Here is a 26,783-nt window from a genome sequence, read left to right as displayed (position 1 = left end):
AATTATTGTCAGCAGTCAACTTTCCAAACATATACATTCTACTCATGGGGCTAAATAATAGTTGGTTGTAATGGATTCGGTTTCTCTCCATTTCTCTTTTTTTTTTTCAAGTTCTAGCTTGGATTGGAAATACATGTCATAGTTTAAAATTAATGGTTCAGATTTAATTGATTAAAATATAATGTAAATTTAGAATTGTTGGATTGTAAAAATATTTAAGAAGCAAATATATAAATATATGGAAGTAAATAACTATGGTTAGGACTTTATTTTAGTCAATCGGATCTTAACCATTAATTCTAAACTATGACACGTGTCTCCAATCCAAGCTTGAACTTGGAAAAAATGGAAAGAAGAGAAATGGAAAGGAGCCGTATCCTGGTTGTAATTGACACAGTAAAATAATGGGATAATACATAAACGTGTACGTAGGACGAGTGTATCTCACAGATTTTTATTATTTTATGTGTATCTATTAATTTAATTTTATACTAGTTAGTATAGATGGATCTGACTTCATTAGAATTTTCGACTTAAGCTCATCATAGTCCTTTTTGTGACTCAACTCAAGCTCATAATACATCAAACTGAGCTATAATATCAGTAACAAACTGACTAAATATCCATCAAACAATCTAAAAGGTCTACCAAAGTTCATTTATTTACAAAACATTCAATTACCAAATAATATTAAAATTATCTAGTCAATAATATTCCTAATTAAGGTATCTAGGCAACACTATACATTTAAATAAATCAATGGACTATACCAAATTTATCAGAGCGATTATATCCATCGATTTTGATATTTTTTCAAGATTATATCAATAGTTATCTTGACTTATCCTTTTATAATTGTTCTTGAATTTATTTATTTTTTTAGCACCACATATCACAATTGAACTATTTAAACAATTATTGCCAGCAGTTACAATTATTTCAATGCCCATATGTCATATCATCGATAGGGCTGAGCTATCGAATACAACGTAATTCAATAATTTTAATTATAATTATATGTATATATTAAAAATTTATTTAGTTTGTATAAATAATGTAGTCAAAATTCTATAAATTAAATTGATTTTAAAAAAAAATTCCTGAAGTTATCTTTGCACTTTTATCTCTCTGCCTTCCCTGACTACTTTTTAATACGTAAGACACATCGTATCAAAAATTAAAGAATATAATCTTGTAGTTTTAAACATGTGACGTAGAAACATGAAAGTAGAAGGGACATTTTTTTTTTAAACAAACTAAAAAGGAAAATTAAGGGATCGAGTAGTTATACTCACATACATATAACTATTTATTCTAGATTATAATTTTTTTTTAAAAAAAAAACTAATTTTGGGTGTGATCTGATATGAGTATATACATTCTACTCACGGACCTCGAATTGTTGGTTGTAAAATAATGAGATAATACACAAGTGTTGTGCTTTTTTAATATGACTTAGTATAAATCAACGTTTTATCAAGTGAAAATTGCTACGTAGGTCTTGTGTGTTAATTTATACTAGTTTAATAGTAAGTTAAAGAGTGAAGAAAGAAACTATTAATACTCTGTATTGTAATCTCAATTGCTCATTGTTTCATTGTTGTGTCACAAGGATGTATTTTCAACTATGAATATGAAAGATGGTCTCACAAGTTATCAATAACAGGCCACAAAAAAGAAGAATGAGAAAGTCACAAATACATGTCCATATGCTTGGAACTAAAGAATTAAAGGCACACAATGTATTTCAGTAATCATTTATCTCTCTGCCTGCAGTTGAATATACCAGATATCAGATCTTGAGACAATGTTTAAAAAGGAAACTATTATTCGACCCTATTCCTTTCTCAAACCTCGAAACCAACATCAGTTATACAACAATATATGCAGAACCCTTTTAACTATATACTCTATACAAATTAAATGAGTAAACTAAGCATTAGAATAATGCAAAAATTGCAGTGGTACATACTCTATGACAAACATGTACTAACAGTATTGTCAATGTTCCTTGCAATCTTTAACAGGCTTAGCTTCAAAACCTCCTTCTGGTCTCCTCTCAAGTTCATATGGCATGTAGGTACCAAGTATCCTATCCCACGTCACAAAGAAAGGCTGTGAATAGTTATACTTGGTCCCGTAAAGCTGGTGATGGATATCATGGTAAGCGGAGTTGTTTTTAAAGAAGATATGGAAGAGATTTCCGGGCAACCATAGCCCGCAGTGATCATCAACCGTCTTGATCGTAGCAAATGAGAAAAAGAAGATGGAGGTACGTGGTGACATCCCGGAGACAAGGAAAGCTAGAGCCCCGCCGATTGTGTCAAGAATCAGACCCTCCAAAGGGTGGTTGTACAAAGCTCCAAATGCATACGGAACAATTAGCCGGTGATGTTGAGCATGGATATGTTTGTACAAGAACTTGTTTTGGTGCATGTACCGATGCATAAAATATTGCCAAGTATCTAACATCAACATGCCAACAAATAACTGTCTGCCAAGAACAAAGATCGAAGCGTGTTGATCCCCACCAGATTCACCATCATCTCCCGTGACCTGCTCCATATTAGTAGATAATCAGACACCAAGAATTAGTCAAAATACAAACATAATAATTGACATGATATGGAACAAGAATATGAAAATCAGGTTCACCGTTCATGATTGAAACAAGATACTAAAAGTAGATAAAACAAATATGAAAAGTACAATTACTCATGATATATACTTAAACTTATCAGAACATACAAAAGGTGTACAACTTTTAGCTCATTGATCGGAGATAAATTGTATTCGGTATAAGCTAAACTTATCTATTTTCCTATTGGGATCAGAAAAGCTTACATTTCTGCTGTCATAAATGATAAGGCAAGTGCTAATTTGTGGGTCCCAGAATCATAAGCCAACTAACCAAAGTGAAAGGGAACCAAACCAGTGCATTAGTTGAGTCAAGACTCAAGAGACCCAACTAATGACCACCCATAAAGAGAAGTGTCAACAAATAAAATAAGTTTGAAGTAGAATTTTTAAGGGGATAGATATGACTTAGGCTAAACTTTGCAAATTGGGCTACAGCCTACACATATCAACACAAGCCAAAGGAAAGACAAGACCGCATTGTTTTCTTTTATCTCTTCTTTGCAGGTTAGAACAACGAATCTATCCCTCAACATATCCAAGCTCACATATTGCAGTTGAAAAGATCATCTCACAGCTTACTTTAGTCTTTCCATAATTCCAAACATATGTGAAGTAGCACAGTAGAAAGCTCTATTGGGAGGCAACAGTTTGGCCTCCTCTTCTCAACTATTAAGCTTCCGTCAACTAACTTTGCAGGACAGATGGACACCAAGAAGAAGGTAGACAACGAAATGCAAAAGAAGAGCAATGATTCCCCATTTTCTTTTGTAAAGGCAGATTAAGCCAATAAAAGCTTATTCTTAGGGTAGGCTCGACATCCTTGTAGACAGTTTCTATATGAGACGTGCAGTAGTCTCATCCCCAACATCAGCATCAACAGCCAAGATCAAAACAATGCCGTATTGAGCCGCTTTGGCAACCTATTTTTCCTAGAAGAACTTCAAAGTCAACCTTTCTTTATAAAATCAAATGACTCAAAACTGAGGTTCAACAGTCTGCATCTAACTTTTACGGAACTCCTATTTTCCTACCACTCAGAGAAATCAAACCTGCAAGCTTCAGCATTTCATATAAACTTCCTTATCAAAAATATATCATATAAAGTTAAAAGATGACCTTCTATTCAGATAACTATCGACTATCACTTTTTAGGTTCAAGAGATTTTGAGACACTTCACAACATAAATTATACTATATAGATATAAAACACTCTACATAAGTAACCTTGAACTTTGTGATTGACCTACAAAAGAAGTTATACTTTTTGCTCTTGTACTTCAATTGAATTTGTTTATTCTGTGCATGAAGGATTTATCTAAATGGTAGGTAAAACAAGTAAGCTATAAATTAACATCCAAATAAACTATTGTATCATAGTTCCTCTGACAAATGACTCCTCAACCAAAAATGTATATAAATAAATATTAAGAAAATGTTAAGGACTAAGGTAGAACAATTTTACCATCCATCTATCAGATGGATTCTAGGATCTCACACACAAGCATAAAAAAGCTCCTCCCTCAAGTCAATGAATACAACTCAAAATGTTTTTCATCAGCCTAACAACAAAATGATATTCAATTTAAGATCCAACAACATTTGCCTAGCAGTGCCAATTCGGACAAAAGAACTATTATTACACCGCCATCGTATCCATAAATATTCCCCTATCCATGACTCGCCACGCTTTGGTAATACACAACATCCAATTATGAGTTGCATATACCGTTGACAAAATCATATGACTCACCCCGTGTTGTAATACACAACATCCACTTATAAATTGCACATACCGTCAACAAAATCATACACTCGTAAATCAAATGATTTCTAAACCTTAAGCCGGCACCAGATATAAGCATTTCATTCCAATAAAAACAAAACCAAACAAGCATATGCATAATAAGTTATCAATATCAACCAAGCCTCAATAGTCAACCATATTAATCTCATGTATCATTACGGTTCACCAAACAAGCATATGTCATAATAAGTTATCAATATTATCTAAGCCTCAATAGCTAACCATATAAATCCTCTGTATCATTATGATGCATAAAAAGAAGACCAAACAAGCATATGCATAATAAGTTATCAATATCAACTAGGCCTCAATAGTTAACCATATAAATCCTCTATGTCATTATGATTCATTAAAACTAGACCAAACAAACATATGCATAACAAGTTATCATATCAACATATCCTCAATAGTTAACCATATAAATATCATTATGAGCAAAGAAGACCAAACAAGCATATGCATAACAATACATCAATACAATCTTCACCTCAATAGTAAACTATATGAATCCAATTCATCATGATGCATAATAACCTCCAAATCAAATTGCAGCAACTAGAGATGATCAAAGTAACTAACCGCGAAAAGAACCGTAGCAACAGCAGCCTGAACAATCTGTTGGAGAAGAACACCTTTAACAACCTCTTTTTTTGACACCAAATTCTTCTCATCCTCATCTTTCTTAGAATGCAACCTATAATTATCCATATTCCCAAGCATTAAATACAATCCTGAATATACCCAATACACAACTATTGGTATAAATGTTCCCAAAACTTCATCTGACACATATCCTCCCTTCCCCTGTTGATCAATATTCACACTACCCACCATCTCAAAAATACAAACTATTACCAAGATCCTTCCTTTATACCTTCTTGAAATCACCCTTAATTGAAAAAACCCAATAAAGAAACAAAATTTGTTCCTTTTTAAATCTTTTTTTTTTTTTTTGAAAATTACCCTTAAAAGGAAAAAGAAAATCACTATCTTTTTCAAAATTGCCCTTAAAAAGAAAACAAACAAATACCCAATAAAAGAAAAACTGAGATTTCTTTGAAACTTTGTAAAAGATTCAAACTTTGTATAAAATTGAAATTAGGGTTTGTAGAGAAAGAGAACAGTGGAGATATATGGTTTGATTGAAATTCTCTTCCAAATAGAATTGGAAGGAATTTCAAACAGCAAAAAAAAAACAAAATTCAGAAAAAATTTAACAAAAATAATCAATTTTTCAGAGAGGATATTATTGTTTTGCAAAACTGGATTCCTATAATAACGATCATCAAATTAATTTTATTTATTTATAATGGGTTTTTCTTTGTCGTTGTTATTATCAAATTAATTTTTATCTTTTTTAAAAAAAATAAAAAAAAAAAGGAATATTAGGCCCACGACTTTTCAGCTGTGAAAAACTTATCTTATTCCGCCATTTAACCAAGTTTATTTAATTATTTTTTTATGATATTTATCATAATCAAATTTTATTATACGTTTGAAAGCTTCATAATTGTTAATAATAAGATCTTATTAAATACTATGTAAATTATTCTTTGACGTTCAAAAAAAATTAAATATAATAAAAGAAAATTCGTGAAGTTATTACCATAAGTTCATAATTGAGAGACATTTTATATCTATTAAGTGTATGATATTAATGTAGTTGTTAACATAGTTAAAATGGGGCTCTATATTAAAGGATCATTAAGTTTCATTTTTGGAATTATATATACGAAAAATTATGATTAGACGATAATTAATAATATCATGTATTTGTTGATTTTAATAAAAATTGACAAAATTTCTTTCGATGAAAATATTATCTTCATTTTAAAAGAATTAAGTAGTATTTTTTGTTTGAACACACTTAGTTTTAAAAAAATCTAAGAATTTACTATTTTATTTTAATCAAGTGCCTAAACAAAAAATAATACGTCATTAAACATTATTATGGAGTAATTTTTAAACTAATGGAGCAGTATTTGCTGTCACTAATGGTTGATATTTTCTATGGAAGGTTGACATGTTAGACAATATATAATTAATACAAATCGAAGTATTGTAAGTATCTGTGAAGGTTATTTATATGGTAAATATTTTTTATTTTTTAAATCAAAATTATAAAAAAGTGAAATTTTTTAAATAGAGATGGTAAAATAAATTCTTTTTGTATTTTACTTTTAGTAGTATATAAACATTTGAATTATGTGATGATGAAACATAGTATGTTTTAATTTAATATATAAATGAAAATAAAATAACTAAAATTCCTCAAATTAAAAAAAAACAATTTAAATAAAAGAAGTAATTGTTTTTTTTTTATTTTTATGGGTGTGGGTTCATCGTGGCTTATGAATTTTTTATTATATAGTTTTGTTAAATTAGGGTCATCCAAATTTGACTTTGGATTATTGGCTCAATTTGGTCCAAATTACTTCGCCAGTTGGCATTTTTCTCCAATGAGCCGCCAACAAGATTATATTACCAGCGTACGGGCATCTTTCGTATATAGCAAATAAAAAATTTATATTTGTATGTTATAGTAAAGTTTGTATAATTGTGCTTCATAACAAACATAGAAACTATATAATTTGCTATACATATACAGTTGAAGCAAATTGTATAAAACGAAGTGTATAAAATAAGAAAGAGAAAGACATTTGGGCAGATAACTGTATAAAAACGAAGTGTATAAAACGAATTGTATTATTATAAGTGTATAGAACGATTATATACAATTTGAATTTATATAAAATAAAAAAGAGAGAAAGACAAAAGAGACTTGACAAGGAATATACAATTGAATCGAATTGTATAAAAGGAGAAAGAAAGAAATTAGATAAAATTTGAAAATTGTATCGAACGAGAAAGAGAGAAAGGCAAAAAAAAATGGGCAGGGGAGTATTTTTATTGTATAATTATAAGTGCATAGGACAAAAATATATATATACTTGCATGTGTATATACAATTTTCTCACGCTTTATACAAACAAAAACGAATTTATACATTTCGCTTCTGTTTGTATAAGTGAGAAAGGCGAGGGTGGCGAACGAGATTTGAGAGAGTGGCGCGCGAGATTTGGAAGAGGGGAGAGAGGAAACAAAAATATATATATTTATACAATTTTCTCTACTTTATAATTTTTATACACTTGTGTTTGTATAAAAAGTGAGCGAGAGATAGGAAGAGTGTGGCGAGCGAGATATTTGAGAGAGAGGCGCCTGACAATTTTTTGCAAACGTTTAGTATGAAGCATAATTAAATCAAACCCTAGCTACTCCATTTATTTTAGGTTATTAATTTATTATTATATACAATTTTCCCTAATTATTATCCCAAATGGCATTCTTAACATGAATTAGTCAAAGTCATGATAAAAAAATTCAACTTTGCATATTGAAATTGACGTTACATTGTCGAATTACTGGTATTCTAGATAATGATATTCTTCTAGATTTCGATATTCTTCATTCAAGTTTACAAAGTCTCCAATTGTAGAAACATCATTTTCTTTTTTGACCATTTCATCAAAGACTAAAATATGGGTGACTAAATTTAGATAGGGACACACATGCTAGTTATTGTGTAACATACACTATAAATAAGATAAATATTGTAGAAGAATAGGTGCACAACATACACAATAATTGAGCTATCATAAGCATGTGATTTGATAAATTTAACAAGAATAATCTATATCTGTACAGACAAAACCTTGCTGTTAAGAAGGATCAATCAAAATAAACTTCATTTAGTGGCTTACCACTATCTCTTCTTTTTTTTTTAAAAAAGGTAAACTATGGTACCAATAAACCAAAAGGAAGTTTCTGCCCAATCATTTAGTGTCCACTGTTTGATAAAATCAACCAAAATTTGTCTAATTGAAGGACAATGGAGACTTATGTTGCTTGGACTTTAGTTTCAGGAACTTTCTTCATGAAGTCCAGCCGGGCTTGTTTGGTTTGTTTAGGAGCTACAAGAATAAACAGACAATTTTGCATCAGCACATAAGCTAATGTAACTACTAAATGTTCATGGAACTCTTAGTTATGGATCAAGTATTCATTTATGTTACCTTTTTGGCCGCTTTGGTTTTTTGATGAGAGGACAGTAGATTTCCATTCCTGATAAGCATGTTCATCCATGCGTTTACGCTTCTTGTAAGCTGATGACTGCAAAATGGAAGGTTTCAAAATCAGCAAGAAACAACACAAACTGAGATGTAACTTGTAAGAACTTTAATTGACTATATAACTCGAGCACAAAGATTTGCAGAGATTATAACTTCCATTCAATGATAATTTACTTCAAGATGAGCCAGTAACCAGTCAAATTCATCATAATTTTTTTTCTAATCTAGGGGTTCAAATAAGCATCAATGTGGCTTGCCATATCTTCTATGGTTAACATATACATAAACAGGTGTTTATATCTGAGTTGAGTGTTTCTGTGTTCCTTACTTATGTTAATTAGTGTTATGGCATCATTAAATAGTAGCAAAATTCAAGAGAGAGAGCTTCTCATTTACATTATCATCCTCGGATGAATAGCCACCGTCTTCAACCCTCCTTTTTTCAGGTAATGCATCGAGCAGTTCTGCATATGCAAATCACTATGTTAAAGTATGTATCATCATATGTGTATTGAAAAACACTGAACCACATTTTGCTTGTAATAAAGTGAGGAACTTGATCAATCAACATGTGTTACCTCGGTTCCCCTTCACTGTCTTGGGATCCTTTTTCTCCTTTGATGTCCCAAAAACATCAAAACAAAGATCATTCATTGAGGTAGAAACCTGCATCATTTCAATCCACATAAAAATATTAGAACCATAGTCCATAGTACAGGGAACTGATAGCTGAAGTAAAGAAACAATTTGATGATAATAACAATGAAAAAGAAACAAGGAACTAAAGGAGCAAAGGCCTTACACTAGCAAATTCAGGTTCTGATGTTCCACAAAGTTCAATTAGCTTCATTTTATCAACCTTGAGCTGCAAACACAGAACAAGAAAACTGTGAGCCAGTTCATTCCAAACTATCATGCTGCTACAACCACAGCAGGACTAACAATGCTTGAGGAGTAGATTGAACAAACCTTGTGCCTTTTTGCACACAGATAGAACGCAGCAGCAGTGAACACAGGTCGACTGAAATCAGCACTTGCCCTTCTAGAAGGTGGCAAGGATGTACGAAACCGGTCTTTGTATCTGGAAAGGAATTATAATCATCAGAACCTACTTAAGAACTCTCTTAACTATTTGTATAACCCCATCAAAACTAGAAACTCTAGCATGCTGAAATATAGAAAAAACAGGCACAGATAGGTCACAAACATGCGAAACCAAATCCCTTAAAAAAAATACAAAAGCAGCTTATTCTTGTCCAATTAGGCTCTCAAACACAAGACCAAACAAACATCATAGGCAGGACAATCAAAACAACAAATATGTAAGATCATGAGTTCAAAGTAGATGATCAAACTTACAATGATAGACCTTTTTGAACAAAAGGAATGAGCCTGATACACCCAAACTGAATTGCCAATTCTCTAATATCAAGCTTGTTTCTGCAAAGTTTTAAAAAAACTTTTCACATCAGCAAGAATCTAACATCTAACAAAGCACGATTTGCCTCCAAAAGGCATGTACAGATTCACAAAAAGGAAAATGTACAGTGAAACAAAAGCTCAAGAACTGACTTCACTCCAATTCCATTCTGCATTGAAGTGAATGATCTGTTGTAAGCCTTCTCCGACATCCCACTCAATTTTATCGCTGCCTGACGATCAAACACCACATCCATCCTACATTTATCACCAGAACATATTACAAATCATAGACAAATGTCACTCATATCCCACATCTTACAGTGGCATCAGTAATTTTGTCTAGATGCACTAGACCTCCAGCTATTTGGCAGTCCGGAGAAGGACACAACTTACAATTGCCTACTGCACGCAGCCTTACACTACATAGAAGGACACAACTTACAATTGCCTACTGCACGCAGCCTTATACTACATAGAAGGACACAACTTACAGTTGCCTACTGCACGCAGCCTTACACTACATTTCTACAAGAGGCTATTTCTACATTCACAATTATTTAGTATATAAATGAAATAGATATCAGATATAACGAAATCTATATAACCCAGTTACTTGATTCATCAGTACTACAAATTGACATCCAAATCAACCCATTTAATAACCCGACTCTGCATACGCCCAATTTATATCTATCCAAAAATGAAATAGCAGATTCATATAACCAACCCAAACAAATTTGGCATACCCATAATTAACTGATCGTTACACTTCAACCCTAATACAACTTGGAACAGAATTCACCCAAACAATCAGAGAAGAAAAAAAACTGAAATTATACCTAGAAGCAGCAATCTCTAAGCAAATAATAGCCTTGCAGATCTCCCCCTACAAAGAAAAATCAATCAAAATTCAATCCCATCCAATTCTAATCAAATAAACCTCAATTCCCAGCAACCAATCCATCATATCGTTACTTACAACGCCAATGGCGGAGGAATCGAACTGTACATCGGCGAGTCGTCGGAGCTCGGCCGCTTTGCGAACCAGATGTTTGGTCTCAGTGAGACCGAGCTTTCGGGCGATGTCGGAAAGATCCATTTGTTTTCGGGTTTGGGTGATGAAGAGGAAATGGAGAATTTTTCGGGTCGCATTGTGGAGGGTTTAAGGGAAGAAGAAGAAGAAGATGGCGGGAATATTCAATTGCTTGTGTTTCGCTAAATTTCATTTGGCGCGCGCGGGGTGAAGGTATGCACAATCTTCATTTGGCGCCAACGGTTATTTTTACTGTGGTAAAACAAATATGTGTTCGATTTTTCTTTTTGATTTTATATTAGTCGATTTAAATTTGATTATGTAATTACCTTAATCAAATAGAATAATTATATTTGTAAGATGAAAAGGGGTAAAAGCAATAATATTTAATTTAGTATTTTTTTTTCTAATATAAATGGGCAAAACTTTCAAACACAATACTTAATCCATGTTTAAATATAAAATCAAAAAATTAAATCATAATCAATAAAAGGAGGCGTTAACTAAAACAAGTTGAAAGTAAATGTAAAATTACAAAAATTTTAAATTTTTCATTGCTCTCGAATACATATGCTCTTGGTTGTCCAATACACATTATTTCGGGGGAGGGATGTATTGAAGAGGGGATGGATATGTATCCGAGAGGGAATAGGGATGTATCCGAGAGAAAGATTATAATATTTTAAGTTGTGAATTTATGTAAAATGTAAAATTATATTGGACCCGTATCGCGGGCCTTAAATTATCCAGTAATAACAATAACCTCTGGGAATACATCACCCGAGTCCTTGATATAACAACCTTTAAGAGGATCATAACTAACCCGGCGACAAGAAACCCAAAAAATATAATAATTCAAAGTACACTTTGGACCTTCCACTTCTATAGAGCTTGACTACTCTTAAGCAACCTGCAGATTGTCTAATTGATTGTTGGAACTCGTTGCTATTGTAGAATCAAAACCAGCAAGAAAGTAGGATGTCTACGAAGATGTCTCTGCTAACGAAGACGTATCTGTTAATTCTTCATCGAGGCCGCTCTCTTGAATCAGCTGTTAACATTCAGAAGAATTCAGGTTAGGACAGTGAAAAGATATATTTCATATGACAGAAGAGACTTGACGGATGATAGGCTGCAGTTTGGAAATACCAAGGAGCCAGCTCGCTCATATGCTTCCATTGCTTTAGGATCATCCTCGTCTGCATAGCCCACTTGCAATATCCGGGGACCATTCACTGACCAAAATGCTCTTCTGCCAGCTTCCTACAATCAATTCGAGCATATCATACAGAGGAAAGCTTCCCCGGACAATAAAATCTGTTGTTTGATAGGACAAACGCAGCAACTAGCAAGTAGAAGGGATTCGTGAACTACTAATGGTACAATGATTTGGCGATCTGACAGAGTAGAAGAAATGATCAATTCATACACACAAGATTTCCTTTATAAACTTGTATGGACCAAAAACAAAGAGTGCTGTTCTTGGACAACCATCCTCTACAATTGGTCAAAAACTTTTTTTGTGCGTGTGGTTATAGTTTAAGTTCCAAAAAGTGATGAATGGCTTGATTAAATGGTTCCATTACACAGAACGATAGCTGCCTAGTTCCTTCTATCCACACATCTAAAAGTAAAACACTTTTGAGATAATCAACTATGTAGAAGAAGAGGAGCTACTATTTCAGGTGGCTGGATATAGACTCCGATCTTGAAAAGCTATAAGATGTGCTGCTTATTATCACAGCTGTAAGGATTAAGATAAGCAAATGAAGCACATACAGAGAATAAGTTCAGACTATACCTGTAATATGAGCAAATAAATAGCCTCTAGCGCCTGTACACGAATTTCAGGATCAGTAACGGGTTCTCGTTCGATTGAGAGTGCACTTGCAAGCTCTAGTGGCATTTTCCGAGTGTCTTCCTCACTATAGACCTGTCAGAAGTTGGCCCAGAAGAAAATACTCAATTCAAATGGAAAGGAATATAAAGAACTGAGACAAGAAAATTAAAGTTGACATATTTGTAACAGCGAGCTACAGATGACTAGGAAGGAGACAAAGCAAGAAAGTAAATAATATAGAGTTCCAAAAAGGTAGAAAGAAGAAATGTTCCGTTATGGAAGATATTTGAAACTTAATAGAAAATCTAAATTAAGCATTTTTAGCCTTTAACCAAGCAGCGAACCAAATAAAAATGATTCTCAGCGCCATCTGCACCTTTATTCCCATTTGAAATTTATTCTCTTTGCTCCTCACTAACTTTGTTTTTCTATTGAAATGGATCTTCTAAGGCCTTCAGGTTACCAGATTAAGGCTTAGCACACTCAGTCAGCAAACCATTCCCTTTTGTGTACATTAAGTAATGACACACTGATATCAAGAATACACATAGTAACTCTCGGTATACTTGTAGAAAGAAATCTTTGTAGACAGTCCTTAACCAAAGATGGGAGCTTTCCTATTCCATTAAAATAAGAACCATTTACCTGATGGTCAGAGTGAATTCTCGATCACAAACAACATTTCTTAGTTTTCGGATTTCACATTATCTGGTTGAACTTATCTATTCCGTCACTTGCTTGAGGTATTTCAATCAGAGAGGAAGAACAATTAAATAATAGATCTCCATCGAGCATAATAATACTGACTTTGAGATGATGGAAAAAATAGCTTTACAGGTCTCTAACAAGTTCTAAGAAACAGAAACAAAGAAATGTGATGTGACAGTAAAAGGCAAAGACACATCCATTCTTTCAAGTCCTAATTACAGATAGATTTGAAGTGTACTGTAGAAATAAATGAATTATTATTGACATCTAACTTAAATAGGTGAAAGTCACCTTATTTCCAGCAACAGGCAGGAGCAGAGCTGGCCATAAGAATTCAGAAATCAGAAGCAAATTTTGCAGCTGATTCTCAGCTTCGAAGCAGCAGTTGCGGATGGTTCCTGCGACCTGTATCCAAAATCAGTGCACAAGTTTTCCTGCTAAACTTTTGCTTATTACATGATTGTAAAATAAAGCTTTTAAACAATACTATAAAAAAGCTGGATCAAGCCAAATTGCTCATTCTAGAAGGCACTAAATACATATATTGGTGCTTGATGACAGAATTTGAAACATTTCCCTTTTTTCATTTTGAATTCAAATAATTAACTTTAAAGCAGAAGTCCATATATTCATGAAAATAGCCATCTTGAACTGAAAATATCCTACCACATACCCCTCTCTTTCGTAACAAGCTCTTAGAATCATTACGGACTATTTGCTTTAGTAGGCATCGTTTTTGATCAAGCAGAAGCTTTCTCCCATGTTCCTTCTTAGAAATGTTGACAAGTACAGAAGCCACATGTTCAAAGGGATCAACTGATCACAAGGAAAAAGGAAATATGTGGTAATAACGACAAAGATAATAGATAATACGGAAAGTTAAGGCAATAATTTCTTGTTTGAGTTAAACATGCATCATCTTGGAGATATATTCAAGTTAGGACGTCTTCACTAACAACGTAAGTTCTCCGATGAGAGGATCAGACATTTCAACACATCACATGCCAAAAGATACTTTTCATGTACTAGAATCTTGAAATAATATATTTTGCTACACTTTTAACTTCCCCTAAGCAAGTAAATGCTGAGAAAAAGCTCTATCATGATTGAAACCCAGGACAGAATCCAACTAGTATTATCGTAAAACAGACAGACTTTACACATAATTGCTCATCCACAGCCGAATATTTTCTAACCGAGTCTTATAGCACCCAAAATTTAGTGAAGTAAGTACTTCAATCATAAAAGATTCTTCTTCCCCATAATGTTTGCTAAGTCTCTTGCTTCTCAATAGAGGATTCACCTTTCTCATAAAACACAGAAAATCACATGACACACATCTGGACAAATTTAATGCTCAGTGGACCAATTACGGATAGAACTTGTGCTCCAGGTTTCAAGGTTTTTGAGTCAATCCTTTAAGTAGATAAGAAATCCATGAAAATTTACAACACTGATTTGTTGACTTAGATATTTTACCATTCTCAGAAAACAAATGATTGACTAAGATTTGTTATCCATCTTGAGCTGACTAAGGTGAATTTACGTCGAGTTCTCTAGCTAGGCAATCAATTTAGTTCAAGTAACCAATTTGGATGAATGATCACGAAACAAGCACCCTCCAGGTTCTCACTTTCTGTACAAGCTAAGCAGGGGCGTATCTGAGTTCAGCTGTAGTCGTTTCATTTTCGCTCTTAGTTCTATGGACCAGTTGTCAAGTCAAAGGCACGCTTAAGCCCTGAAGTGAGGCTCAAAACGTGTTGAGCGCTTCACCTAGCTTAATGTGCGCTTCAGTGACGTCATCAAGGTTCTAGGACAAACTTTTCCTTGCCAATGAGCCTCTTCTAAAGAGACGACACTAAACATTGATATTTCACTTTATCATAAAAAAGTTGAATTTCCTTGTTCATATATTTGTTATTCATGCTTATAATTATTAGTCTTAGACTAACATATATATTTGTATTTTTTTCTCACTTTGTGCATTTTTTCAATCACACTTTATTTGCGCTTAAAGATCCAATGGACCTTAGAGCTTTTTTGTGCTTGATAACAGTGACAGGAACTACAGTATCAAAGCACTTAAACACACAAAACAATCAAACTGGATAAAAGGGAAAAAGAACGATAATTGAACATACCTTTTCCCTCACAGGAGGACGAACAAAATGATCTCACAAGTTTCATGACATATAAACCATGCATCTTCTCATCTGCAGACTGCCAATCACGGAAAGCAATCAGCATAATAAGCATAAGAAACCAATATTTTTTTAATGACGGTGTAAAAGAAACCGGTATTCAACTTAGCCATTTTAATTGTGGAGAACCAAATGACCACAACCTAACAGCAGGTAGAAAGTGTAAGAAGTGTTTTAAGATATCTATAGAACTCTTCTTGTTCCTCTAGTGTCTCAGTCATCAAAATTTTCTTCAATTTCTGTACAGGCATTTTTTAATTTCTTTCTTCAGCCATTCAATGACCACAGAAGAGGGAAATGCAGAATCAAAACCTAATAATTGCGAAGTTGTCCCATTCTATTTACAAATGGGAAGATTAAGTGTGGAAACTTTCCTCCGTTATTGATCAATTAGAAAAGATACAAAACACAATTTCTTAACTTATATGACAGTATATAAACAAGAATAATGACACATATTAGAAGCTTCAAAGTTAAACTTGCCGTAAAGAAGAACTTAAGGAGAGTCGATAAGACCATCAGGAAGATGTGGTGATGATCCCTGCAATTATGTTTTGGTGTTGTGGAGGGAAAGGGATCGAAGATGTTTGGTGGAACCTCAATACTCTCAAAGCCAGATGTTTGCTTAATCTTTTTTGTTGGACTAAGTTAACTAGAACATTGTTCGGACACACTTTGTTGGGCCCCTAGTTTTAGTTTGACACATTGTAAAGGCCAAAGGGGCTAATAATCTTGCACTTCATTTCTTTTGTAGTTTTGCATCTACTTGTACCTTTTTAAAGAAAGACCTTAATTCATAAAAAATAAAAAAATAAAGAGGCATTTAAAGCGTTGGTGCGAAAAAAAAAGGATGAGATTAACCTGAAGCAAAGAATCAATACCAGCATCCAGCTGAGTAAGATTAACAAGGAGCATAATCAGCAGACTTGTGATTTCACAATCTTGCTTGTACAGGGTTTCCATCGATGTCCTAACCATATGCATCTCAACCATCTTACCTGCCAACTCTGGCTTTTGTGACAGATTTACCAGTGCTTGAGCCGCAGGTTCAGAAACCACCTGAATGGTATTGTTGATAAAAAAAAAAGAATTTAAAAAGGCTTTCTGGAGGCTACTGCATAGTATAAGTATCAATACACGAAAAATATTACATACATGTCAATAAATTGAGTTTGATAAAAGATCTCAGGAAGACAAACCATGGTCATGGTATGAATTAATCAACAATAAATTTGTCAAATTTTCGGACAAATAGTATGCAACGAAAACAAGGGCTTCACAAGAAAGAAAGTGATGCCATATGTGTATCCATCAATTCAGAAAGGTTCATATTTTCAAGAGATCTCATTCAGCTTTGTCTTGTTCTAGCTCATAACGTTATGTTAGGAATGATTTTTTAAAAAAAAAGGTTTTGTGCACAGTTTAATTTTTTGGTATAGTCTTTCTAAAAAAAATTGTAATAAAGTGTTTGCAAAAATTGAGTTTAACTTTGCATAGTGAACTTCGGTACTATAACGTAATGCTTGTTTCTTATCTTTCAAAAGTCATATTTAAAACATCATTTCTATAGCAGTGAGTTAGTGTTTGCACAGTGAACTTTGGTGTTTTCAAAAGTCTTTTTTTTTCCTTCAAAAAAAGGGGAAAATAGAAGTTTCTAAATCATTGCTCTATCACCATGTTAGTATATGGATGGTTAGGCATAGTGTACACAACTATCAATATGAACAACACCAGTTCAAGTTTACACAGATAAGAACTAATCCCTCCTTCCAAATATCTGATCTATTTTGACCGTGGTAAGATTCTTTAAATGTTACAGAAAATATTGCAAACATCCAGTCATTGTAACAGTAAAAAAAATATATTTATTTATGAATTTTCTGTTGTGGGGGGATTTCCAAAAGTTGAAATGCTACTTATAACTCTGAAGAAAAGGGTTAATTTGTTTTAACAAAAAAGCATCCATAACATGAACTTTATTGGTGTAATCACACATCTTAGAAGATACTGGTACCTTTTTTTCACCAAGAAGGCGAGACAGAGAAGGAAGCACGACGTTAGAATACTTGCCAAGAGATTCCAAGCCATCCTCAGAACCAGTATAATCACGAACAATATCAACCGCTATTTTTTTCACCTAAAACCATTGTTCATTCAAACATACATACACCAAATTACTCAATACAAGTACTGAATTCAAAGCAATCAGCTATCACGTGAAAAAGGTTGCATTGAAAAATTCTAACATTTCTTTTTTTTTTTTTTGTGGCGAAACACACTGCTTTTTTCACCTATAGCATTGTTCAACATGCACACTGGACAAATAAAGCCCAAAAAGTTAACCACAATCCAGTTCCAAATTAGGAATCTAACATAAGATTCTTACTTTTTTTAACAAAACCATACCTCAAACATATGCCAAGAAGCTCAATAATACCAGATAATTTAAAAACAAATCATCTTCAACGAAAAAGATTCAACCCCAAGTTAGTTCTACATCCTAATTTAAACTTCATCCAGAAAGATTCTTCCTTTATTCCAAAATACACCGCATTTTCAGCTAAACCATTTTTTATACATACATATTAAAAGTTCACCTAAAAGATAAAACTCGAATGATTAGTAATTGACTAAAAAATTCGAATCAAATAACTGTAAAACGAAAAGGGTTCGTCCCAATCGGTACTAATTTAATTTTTAAGCAAAGATACTTCCTTTTACATCAATCAACCAAATTGAAGACAAGCTAAAAGGGGCAAAAAAATCAAACAAATTGTACTCAATAACATATAAAAGGATTCAAAGGTATAAGCTTTGATACTCACTGGAGGAGAAGGGGATGATAGAAACCCAATCAATTCTTCTAGCTCCGTCGCCATTTGATTTAATGGCTTCCTTCTTCACTTGGCGGCAGTTCTTCGCTGCTCTACTGATGGTTTAGCTCTGTTTTTTTACATTCAGGTTACAAGGACACGACGTCGTTTTGGTCAAATAGAAAAAAAGGAACAGTGGTATTGTGTTGTATGAATTGATGTATTCTGAAAGTTTTTATGAATTTTGGATGTTGTAGGTGTTTTAAAGTTGAGGAGGTTAGACGTGTTATTAGTAGGATGAGCAGGGAAAGATAATTCATGTCGGAGCGTTCAACTACAGTAGCAATATCCATCTTGTGCGGAGATCGGTGGAGAAATATAAGGGGAAAAGGAGGAACTTGCACATGGTATTTATTGATCTTGAGGTTCCATGACAACGTTCCTCCGGAGGTGGTTGAAGGCTAAACATATTTCGATGGTTTATTTAAGCGATAAAGGAATATGTATGATGGACTCGAGACTCGAATTAAAAAGGTGAGAGGAGACTTAGAGCACTTACTTGTTGGGATGGGCTACATCAAAGATCATTTGTATTGGTGATAGATGATTTGATGTTGTCTATTCAGATTGAGGTTCTATCTGTATATTATTTACGAATGACATAGTACTAAGAGATAAGACGTGGATAGAATTAATAAAAGGTAAGAGGTTCAGAGACAAAACTCTAAAGTCCAAGGGTTCAAATTGAGTAGGATCAAAATGAAATATTTGGGGTGCACATTCACTTGTACGTTGGACAAACCGACTTAAAAGTGAGACTTGTCACACAGAATATTCCCAAGAGAGAGTTCTAAATATGAGATCATACATTAGTTAGTATAATGACTATAAGAAAATATATCATTGTTTCTTAAGGCATGCAAAGTATGAATATACAATTAAAAGTAAACATAAGCAAGCCCAAATTTCTTATACACTATTAAGGGCAAAATATTAATTGAAAGAGTAATATCAGTTCTAGCACTTTAAAAAATCCTAAAAATGCAGCAAAATATGGCTTTATTTATAAATGTGTACAATGAAGTAATAATATAAAGAGAAATACAAGGCTAAAAATATTAATCTATTATGTGAAGGTTCGTTTAATTAGAAACTAATTATTTCATTAATAAGAATTCTAAGATTAGTTATTTTGGGATAACTTATTCCATCACTATAGTATAAATGGTGGAATAAGTTATCCCAAACGTGTCAACCAAACAAGACAACAAACTTTATCCCAGGACTATTTTTTTTATTTTAGAACTATATACTCTTATCCCTCACACCAAACGACTCCTAAGTGTGAAAACCACACAACTGATGTAGACATGTTAATTGCGAGTTGTGATTATCACGACTTATATATTCATAGTAGATATATATATGTGCTATTTACAAATCACAATGAATGGTTTTGTGTAATTTATTGAAAATTTATAAGTTTTGAAAATGAGTAAAATAGTTCAAATCTTATATTATCTTACTAAATGTATAAACCATAGTTTATAAATAAGATGTCGAAATATCCTAAGATACTCCATTAATAAATCACATATCTCCTTATTCCTTTAAAAGGCATAAAAATGAGTTTTTATTTATCGAAAAATTACAAGACAACTAAAGTAATAAAATATAGTATTAAGGGAAAAATATAAATTGAATGAGTACTATCAGTTGTAGACTTGTAGCACTTCAAGGATCCTAAAAATGCAGCAAAATATGACTTAATTTACAAAATTGTACAGGACAAGTGGAGTAATAATATAGAATACCAAGGCCAAAAATATTAATCTATTATATATAAGGGGTTGTTTGGTTGGGAATTAGTTATTTCATTATTGATTAGGTTTGTTATATTGAGATAATTTATCTCATCACTATGGTATAAATAGTGGGATAAGTTCTCCTAAACAAGACAACAAACTTTTATCCCAGGGCTATTTTTTTAAATTATTTTAGGACTATATATTCTTATTCCTCACACCAAACGACTCCTAATTATGAAAATCAAATAATGGATATAGACATGTTAATTGTGAGTTGTGTGGTTATCACGACTTATATATTAGTAGTAGATATGTATATGTGATTTTGTATAAATCACAAGTTTCGAAAATGAGTAAAAAAATTCAAATCTTATACTATCTTACCAAATGAGTAAACCTTAATTTATAAATAAGATGTTGAAATATTCTAAGGTAACATGAGTTGTGATGCACATGTGAGAGTGTTTCACCCTTAATCAGAAGTCTCAGGTTCGAGCCCTAAGTATGGAGAAAATCCTGTTGAAAACACCACCCCAAATGAGCTGAATGAGCCCTACGGTGCACAATCTGAATTTAGTTTGAGCTTCGTAAAAAAAATATTTTTCATTACAAACTTTCATATAGACATAATTTCACGAGCTTTACCATAATATCTAATTATCTATATTAATGTTTGGTTTATGTCTTGAAAAATTTAGAGAATAAACAATTAATTGTGAATATAAAAATATTTTTTTCGCACTCTATCATAAATAGCAAGTAAAAAAGCGTATTTTTAGTATATTGAATAAATAAAATAAAAAATAATTTTTCGAATTAAATAAGTAAAAATGGATATTTATGTTTAATATATCTCTATTTAAGACACTATAAACTAAATTTAGACAATAGCAAACAGTGGTGAAAGTAAGAACAGCTCAGGTGAAAAAGGGATCTGAAACACAAAATCAATATACAAATGCAGATGCAGATTTCTTTTATGAAAATTGGTAATTTTTCGTTTAATATATGCATTTCTACGATGTATTTGTTGTCTACGATGAATGATTCTGTGTAGTTTTTGGTTTTTTTAAAGATTTTTTGTACTCCAATTTTGATTTGGGCAGATGAGGAGTTTGATGTTTAAGGGTTTTGTAGGGATGTTATGATGGCTCTGTATAAGAACAATGCTGAACTCTTCCAAGTGAGAGTGAGAAGAGGCATACTGGGGTTTGTTTACAAGTTTTTGGATAAATTCAAGAACTGTTTTAGAAGCTGTGGGAGAGGAGGAAAGTTCAGTCTTTTTACAAATAGGGGATTGCTGTTTTGTGTATTTGTACTTGCTGTGCTGTGCTTGATTTCATTGGCGGCTTTTGGCTTAGGAATGCACTTCCATGGTGAGAAACAAAACTAGTTTCAATTTCATTAGTATCATTATTAAACTGATGGTTCTTGCATTTTGTCTTTTTTAAATGAGGTAAGTAATAAATTTTAGTAATGTTAGGGCAAATGTGGGATATGTTTTGATATGCTTTTCCTTAAGCTGAGTTAGTTCCTAAGATATGGAGTTAGGTTTTGGTACAAGTATGCTCTCCCTAGACCCCGTATGGAATTACATTGAGTATGTTGTTGTTGTAGTTATATTGGGGGGAAAAAGCTTTTGGAGGCAAGAAGTATACTGAAAATCTATGTTGCTCGGACTCTTCAAAAAGATCATTGGGTGTGTTGACTGTTGCATCATCCAAAAGTTATGCGCTTTTTGAGAATCCGACACGACGCAGCTTCATATTACCGAGGATATGACTCTAGATAGGAAGGAGTAGAAGTCGCATGCTTTCCATCTTGGGCGCCTTTTTTTCTTGATCAAACTTGAGCTGTAAAGCTTTAAACTTGTCTGTGCTGTATCCTCTAGCGCGTTAGATGTTATAATTCTTTCATTTATGATTTTAAATGTTAGTAAGTAGTAAGTGGTATCTGCAAGCAATTGCTACTCTTTCTGGGAGTTATATACTTATAGATGAGCATACTGCTGCGAGTATCTTATGGGCAGTCGGTGTCTCTTTGGCTGCTTTATTATCGTAACCACTACTTGTTGAAGGATAACAAATCTATTTTAGTCATACGAGCTTCTCATATTTTGAGTTCATCAAAAATTGGTAACTTTTTTCTAAGTTTAGATGTTACATGTTTTCCCATTGTTCTTTGCAGGTAAATTGGAACCCAACATGTTGCCTTGGAGAGAAATGCGAAAGGATATTATTGCGCATGATGTCCCTGACCGACCAACAAAGAAACCCCGTAAGCAGCGTAAGTCTTGCTTTTACTATCCTTGTGTATACTTTTATCTGAGTTTACACAAGCAGGAAACAATAAGGTTGAGAAAGCTTATTTAGGTTGATTATAGTATGAATAATCTTCCTTTTCCATCTACTGCAGCGAAATGGCCTCGTTTGGAGAAAACTGGCGAGTAGTAAATCAAAATTGCATTATAGTGATAGCACACGATTTTAAAGAAACATGAGTTTTGTTATCCTCAAAAGAATATATTAAAGAAACAAAAGTTTCTTTTAGAAAAGGTTCCATGAAAAATACAATTAGGTTGATAATGAAGACAAGTATTCTTTCGATAAGCTTCATTTTTGTAGCACATGTGGCCTGCTAAACAAGACTACTTAATCATCTGTCATGTATTTTATCAAAGAATTTTGTGGTTAAAGTTCAAAACTTTTTATCTTATTGAGATTGGTGGCAACTGAAGTTCAAACATGCTTTACAATGTGTTCAATCTAATTAATATAGCGTGCAGATATGCATTATGGCGTGCCTCATACATCAAAGTTTCATGTTGTATTCTATCGTCTTCACTTTTTTTCTATATCCAAAAAGTGCCACAAAGAGTTGGTAATTGACCATGCTATTGTCCATGGCGCAAAGTATATGTTATCATTTGTCTATGCTGAATTATCATAACATTCTAGAGATCAGTTAATTAAAGTCTATCCCTTTGTTGATATCTCTTGATAAAATGTTGTATACAAGCTAGGAGGTTAAAGGGACTATTTCCAAAGTAAGCAGAAAATATTGAAAATCTGCAAATCTTCATTTTGTTTCTATTTGATTTTCAGGTTTTTTCCCCTGTGATGTAGCATTTAAGGATTCCGTCGATTTGCTTAGTGAACCAAAGGACTTCTTAAATTTCACCCATTTTTCCTTGGGATATATGGAAACTGAAAAGAAAGCTTCCCATATTAATGCTCATGAACCCAGATTTGGTGGACATCAGACCCTTGAAGAAAGAGAACAATCATTTTTTGCTGTAAATCAAACAGTTCATTGTGGTTTTGTGAGGGCAGCTGAAGGGTTCCCAAGTACTGGATTTGATTTGAAAGAGGAGGATAGAAAATACATGAGTGTGTGCAGAGTGGTCGTATCGTCATGTATATTTGGAAGCTCTGATTTTTTAAGAAGGCCTACAAGCAGATTGGTAATGATATGGCCTACTTTTTTCTTTATATTTACTCTTCTCTCATGTTATGAAGTACTTTTGAGTTTGTTTTACTATATCCTTTCTGAAGTTCTAAAACACCAGGAAGGGCTGGAAATTCTCTTCATTCTCATTCTAATGACCTTGCAGTATTCAACTGAGTTTGCTCTCTCTATTCTCAGAAATGGCATTTGCATAAAAACACTTGTAAATCAGAAATGTTTAATAGCTCTGTGAAGATGAAAGACTTTCTAAAACATATAACCCGGATACAACAGTTTTCTATAATAATAAGTGACTCAATTTAGCAATATTCTACAGATTTGTCAGATGGTATCTTTGGAAAGCCGAAGAGCAGGTTAGGATATAGCAACATGTGCTTACTTTGGATTGATCCTTGCCTTTTCAGATGAGTGAGTACTCAAAGAAGAATGTATGTTTTGTTATGTTTGTTGATGAGGAAACTCTTTCGACACTCTCAAAAGAAGGAAATGCACCTGATGATGGTGGATTTGTTGGTTTGTGGAAATTAGTTGTCGTCAAGAACTTACCATACACAGATATGCGTAAAACAGGGAAAGTACCAAAGTTTTTGTCACATCGCCTCTTTCCTTCTTCGAGGTGATTATCCATATCCCTATCTGGATTTTATTCTTAATGTATCTTGCTCCAATTGAAGATGAATTTGTTCTCCTATTGTGGCAACTTTTAGGTACTCTATTTGGCTTGATAGCAAACTGCGGCTCGCAACCGATCCAATGTTGATAATTGATCATTTCTTGTGGCAAACTGGCTCTGAGTATGCCATCTCAAATCATTATACTCGGCATTGTGTTTGGGATGAAGTACTCCAAAATAAGCGTCTAAATAAGTACAATCACACTGCTATTGATGAACAGTTCTCATTTTACCAATCTGACGGTCTTACCAAATTTGATCCTTCAGATCCAAACACTCCTCTGCCAAGCTGTATGTGCCACTTAGTGCTTACTATTTATCCTGTTCTCGTTGTCTTCATATGCAGTTTGTTGAACTAATTATGGCTTTTTTGTGTATTGCAGATGTTCCTGAAGGTTCTTTTATTGTTAGAGCACATACACCCATGTCAAATTTGTTCTCTTGCCTCTGGTTCAACGAAGTTGATCGATTTACTTCACGTGACCAGCTAAGCTTCGGATTTACATTCCTAAAACTGAAAAGAATGAATCCAGACAAACCATTCCATTTAAATATGTTTAAGGTAAGGTATCTTCAGGTCACTTTAATTCTTTTTATTTTCAGTTCTTGCGGAAGTGACATACATATGGTTACTGTTGAATCATCTGCTTGCTCTTGAAAACTAACTGTCTTGCTAGATATGTTTCGCATTATATCCTGCTTCAATATATCTGCTAACTAAGAGAAGCTATTTGTAATTTGGCTTTGCGATAGTGTTATCATTTTGAAACGTTAACGCCTTTTTTTCAAAAGTAATGGTTGACATGTTATTTAGGTCGGACAACTTGTAGTCACTTGTGCTGCTTTATCTTCCATCTAACCTGAGAACTGAACATGTAACACAATGCTCTCAGTGTCATTATTTTGTTGGAATATTGTATGTGCATACCAACTCTCGGTTTGTGCATGTCATCCTTGCACAGGGCTGTGCATATCTCTTCTCTCCAATTTTATTGGATGTCCCTGAGGTCTGAAGGAACATTCAACTGAGATGTTTTGTTTGCTTGTAACAAGAAAACACCCACTGAGTTTTTTGTTTGCTTGAACATTAGTGTTCCACTAATTGCTCCATCGTTCTGCTGAGTTGTGAAGTTCTTATATTGTAACAAAATTGCACCCAAATCTTGGTGTCCTTTACTTGTGTTAAAGAAAGTCTCTGGAACTTCGTCATATGTTTGAATGTATGCTTCTGCAGGACTGCGAGCGTAGGTCGCTGGTCAAGTTATTTCATCACAGAGAGCCATATGTTCCACCACCTCCAAAAATTAGTTGATATCCTGACTTGACTAAGTAAACTGGACCTCTTGCTAGACCCATTGGAACTAACTTTCCATTTGAAGATGAACCATTGGCGACTAGAGATTATACATTTTGGGGCACAGAACTATTTTAAGCTCTACTAAGTAGGTGATAGAACTTTTGTTGAATATCTTTGGTTTATCATTTTGGGCCAAGAGTATGGGGCTAACTCATCTGCCTTTGAGCCACCCGTCTTCATATGATTGAAACGCGGAGTAGGATGCTCGTGAAGAGCTACTGCTGCTTGAATTATCATAACTGTTGGATGTTTTACTGAGACTTTTTGTGGGTTTATATGCGAGGAGTGAGGTCCACCTCATCTGATATACTTGTACAATCTAGATCCTGTATCGCGTTCTGTACATTGAATATAGTATCTTCTCATTTCCAGCTAACATTGATGAAGTTAGTCATTTCTACAACATAGAGAACTTTTATTACTTTTCATATAGCCGATCCCAACTTGTTTGGGATTGAGGCATAGTTCTGCAAAGAGTGTTGTAGGCATTGCTTTTAGCATTGACAATACAGTACTATTTACAGTCTCACATGCTCAGTTGTTTTAACTTAGCAACTTTTCTTCTATTTTTTTTACTTTTTTTTGCGTTTTTCATCCATTTTGTTGTCGTTATTTTCTCTAATAATGCTTTGATTTCAATTTTTTTAGTTGAGCGTCTATCGAGAACAACTCATGAAACATTTTGCTAAGTATACAAAGTAACTTTTTGCTGCGTGTTCAAGAATACTAATGTGAAGGATAGTGAAAATTATTTTAAGAAAATACAATTCTCTTTCCTCATTTAGATAAAATGTTTTCTAAATTTTTGTAGTATTTTCTTTTTGCTAATTATAATTATTATTCAATCACCGTTTATGTGTAAAAATGAAGATGTCTAATAAAA

At 33.3% G+C, this 26,783-nt stretch overlaps 4 protein-coding genes across 4 annotated transcripts; 1 reads left to right on the top strand and 3 right to left on the bottom strand.

Annotated features, from left to right (window-relative positions):
• Positions 1–1,727: 1,727 nt before the first annotated feature.
• LOC101265235 (sphinganine C4-monooxygenase 1) lies at positions 1,728–7,097 on the bottom strand. The gene is made up of 2 exons (XM_004238747.5): positions 5,024–7,097; positions 1,728–2,556 (listed from the first exon to the last, which is right to left on the bottom strand). Exons 1-2 carry the CDS (start codon positions 5,276–5,278, stop codon positions 2,002–2,004), a joined length of 810 nt encoding a protein of 269 aa, XP_004238795.1. The 5' UTR covers positions 5,279–7,097; the 3' UTR covers positions 1,728–2,001.
• Positions 7,098–8,092: 995 nt separating this feature from the next.
• On the bottom strand, positions 8,093–11,180 carry LOC101264324 (origin of replication complex subunit 6). The gene is made up of 10 exons (XM_004238744.5): positions 10,979–11,180; positions 10,839–10,885; positions 10,150–10,254; positions 9,937–10,017; positions 9,547–9,658; positions 9,380–9,442; positions 9,156–9,243; positions 8,974–9,041; positions 8,521–8,617; positions 8,093–8,418 (listed from the first exon to the last, which is right to left on the bottom strand). The coding sequence occupies exons 1-10, from the start codon at positions 11,096–11,098 to the stop codon at positions 8,345–8,347; spliced, it is 855 nt and encodes a 284-aa protein (XP_004238792.1). The 5' UTR covers positions 11,099–11,180; the 3' UTR covers positions 8,093–8,344.
• A 546-nt stretch (positions 11,181–11,726) lies between these two features.
• On the bottom strand, positions 11,727–19,209 carry LOC101264007 (uncharacterized). Its single transcript, XM_004238743.5, has 9 exons — positions 18,607–19,209; positions 17,796–17,918; positions 16,643–16,840; positions 15,722–15,800; positions 14,254–14,396; positions 13,872–13,985; positions 12,834–12,965; positions 12,182–12,295; positions 11,727–12,083 (listed from the first exon to the last, which is right to left on the bottom strand). The coding sequence occupies exons 1-9, from the start codon at positions 18,658–18,660 to the stop codon at positions 12,015–12,017; spliced, it is 1,026 nt and encodes a 341-aa protein (XP_004238791.1). The 5' UTR covers positions 18,661–19,209; the 3' UTR covers positions 11,727–12,014.
• A 2,048-nt stretch (positions 19,210–21,257) lies between these two features.
• On the top strand, positions 21,258–26,429 carry LOC101263705 (probable hexosyltransferase MUCI70). The gene is made up of 8 exons (XM_004238742.4): positions 21,258–21,391; positions 21,540–21,778; positions 22,590–22,688; positions 23,507–23,865; positions 24,275–24,486; positions 24,578–24,834; positions 24,927–25,105; positions 25,778–26,429. The coding sequence occupies exons 2-8, from the start codon at positions 21,547–21,549 to the stop codon at positions 25,853–25,855; spliced, it is 1,416 nt and encodes a 471-aa protein (XP_004238790.1). The 5' UTR covers positions 21,258–21,391; positions 21,540–21,546; the 3' UTR covers positions 25,856–26,429.
• The last annotated feature ends 354 nt before the right edge of the window (positions 26,430–26,783 follow it).

The sequence above is a fragment of the Solanum lycopersicum genome, chromosome 5, assembly GCF_036512215.1.
Source record: "Solanum lycopersicum chromosome 5, SLM_r2.1".
NCBI classification, from domain to species: Eukaryota; Viridiplantae; Streptophyta; class Magnoliopsida; order Solanales; family Solanaceae; genus Solanum; species Solanum lycopersicum.
The sequence above is the reverse complement of the archived record's forward strand: the minus strand, read 5'-3'. Positions and strand labels throughout refer to the sequence as shown.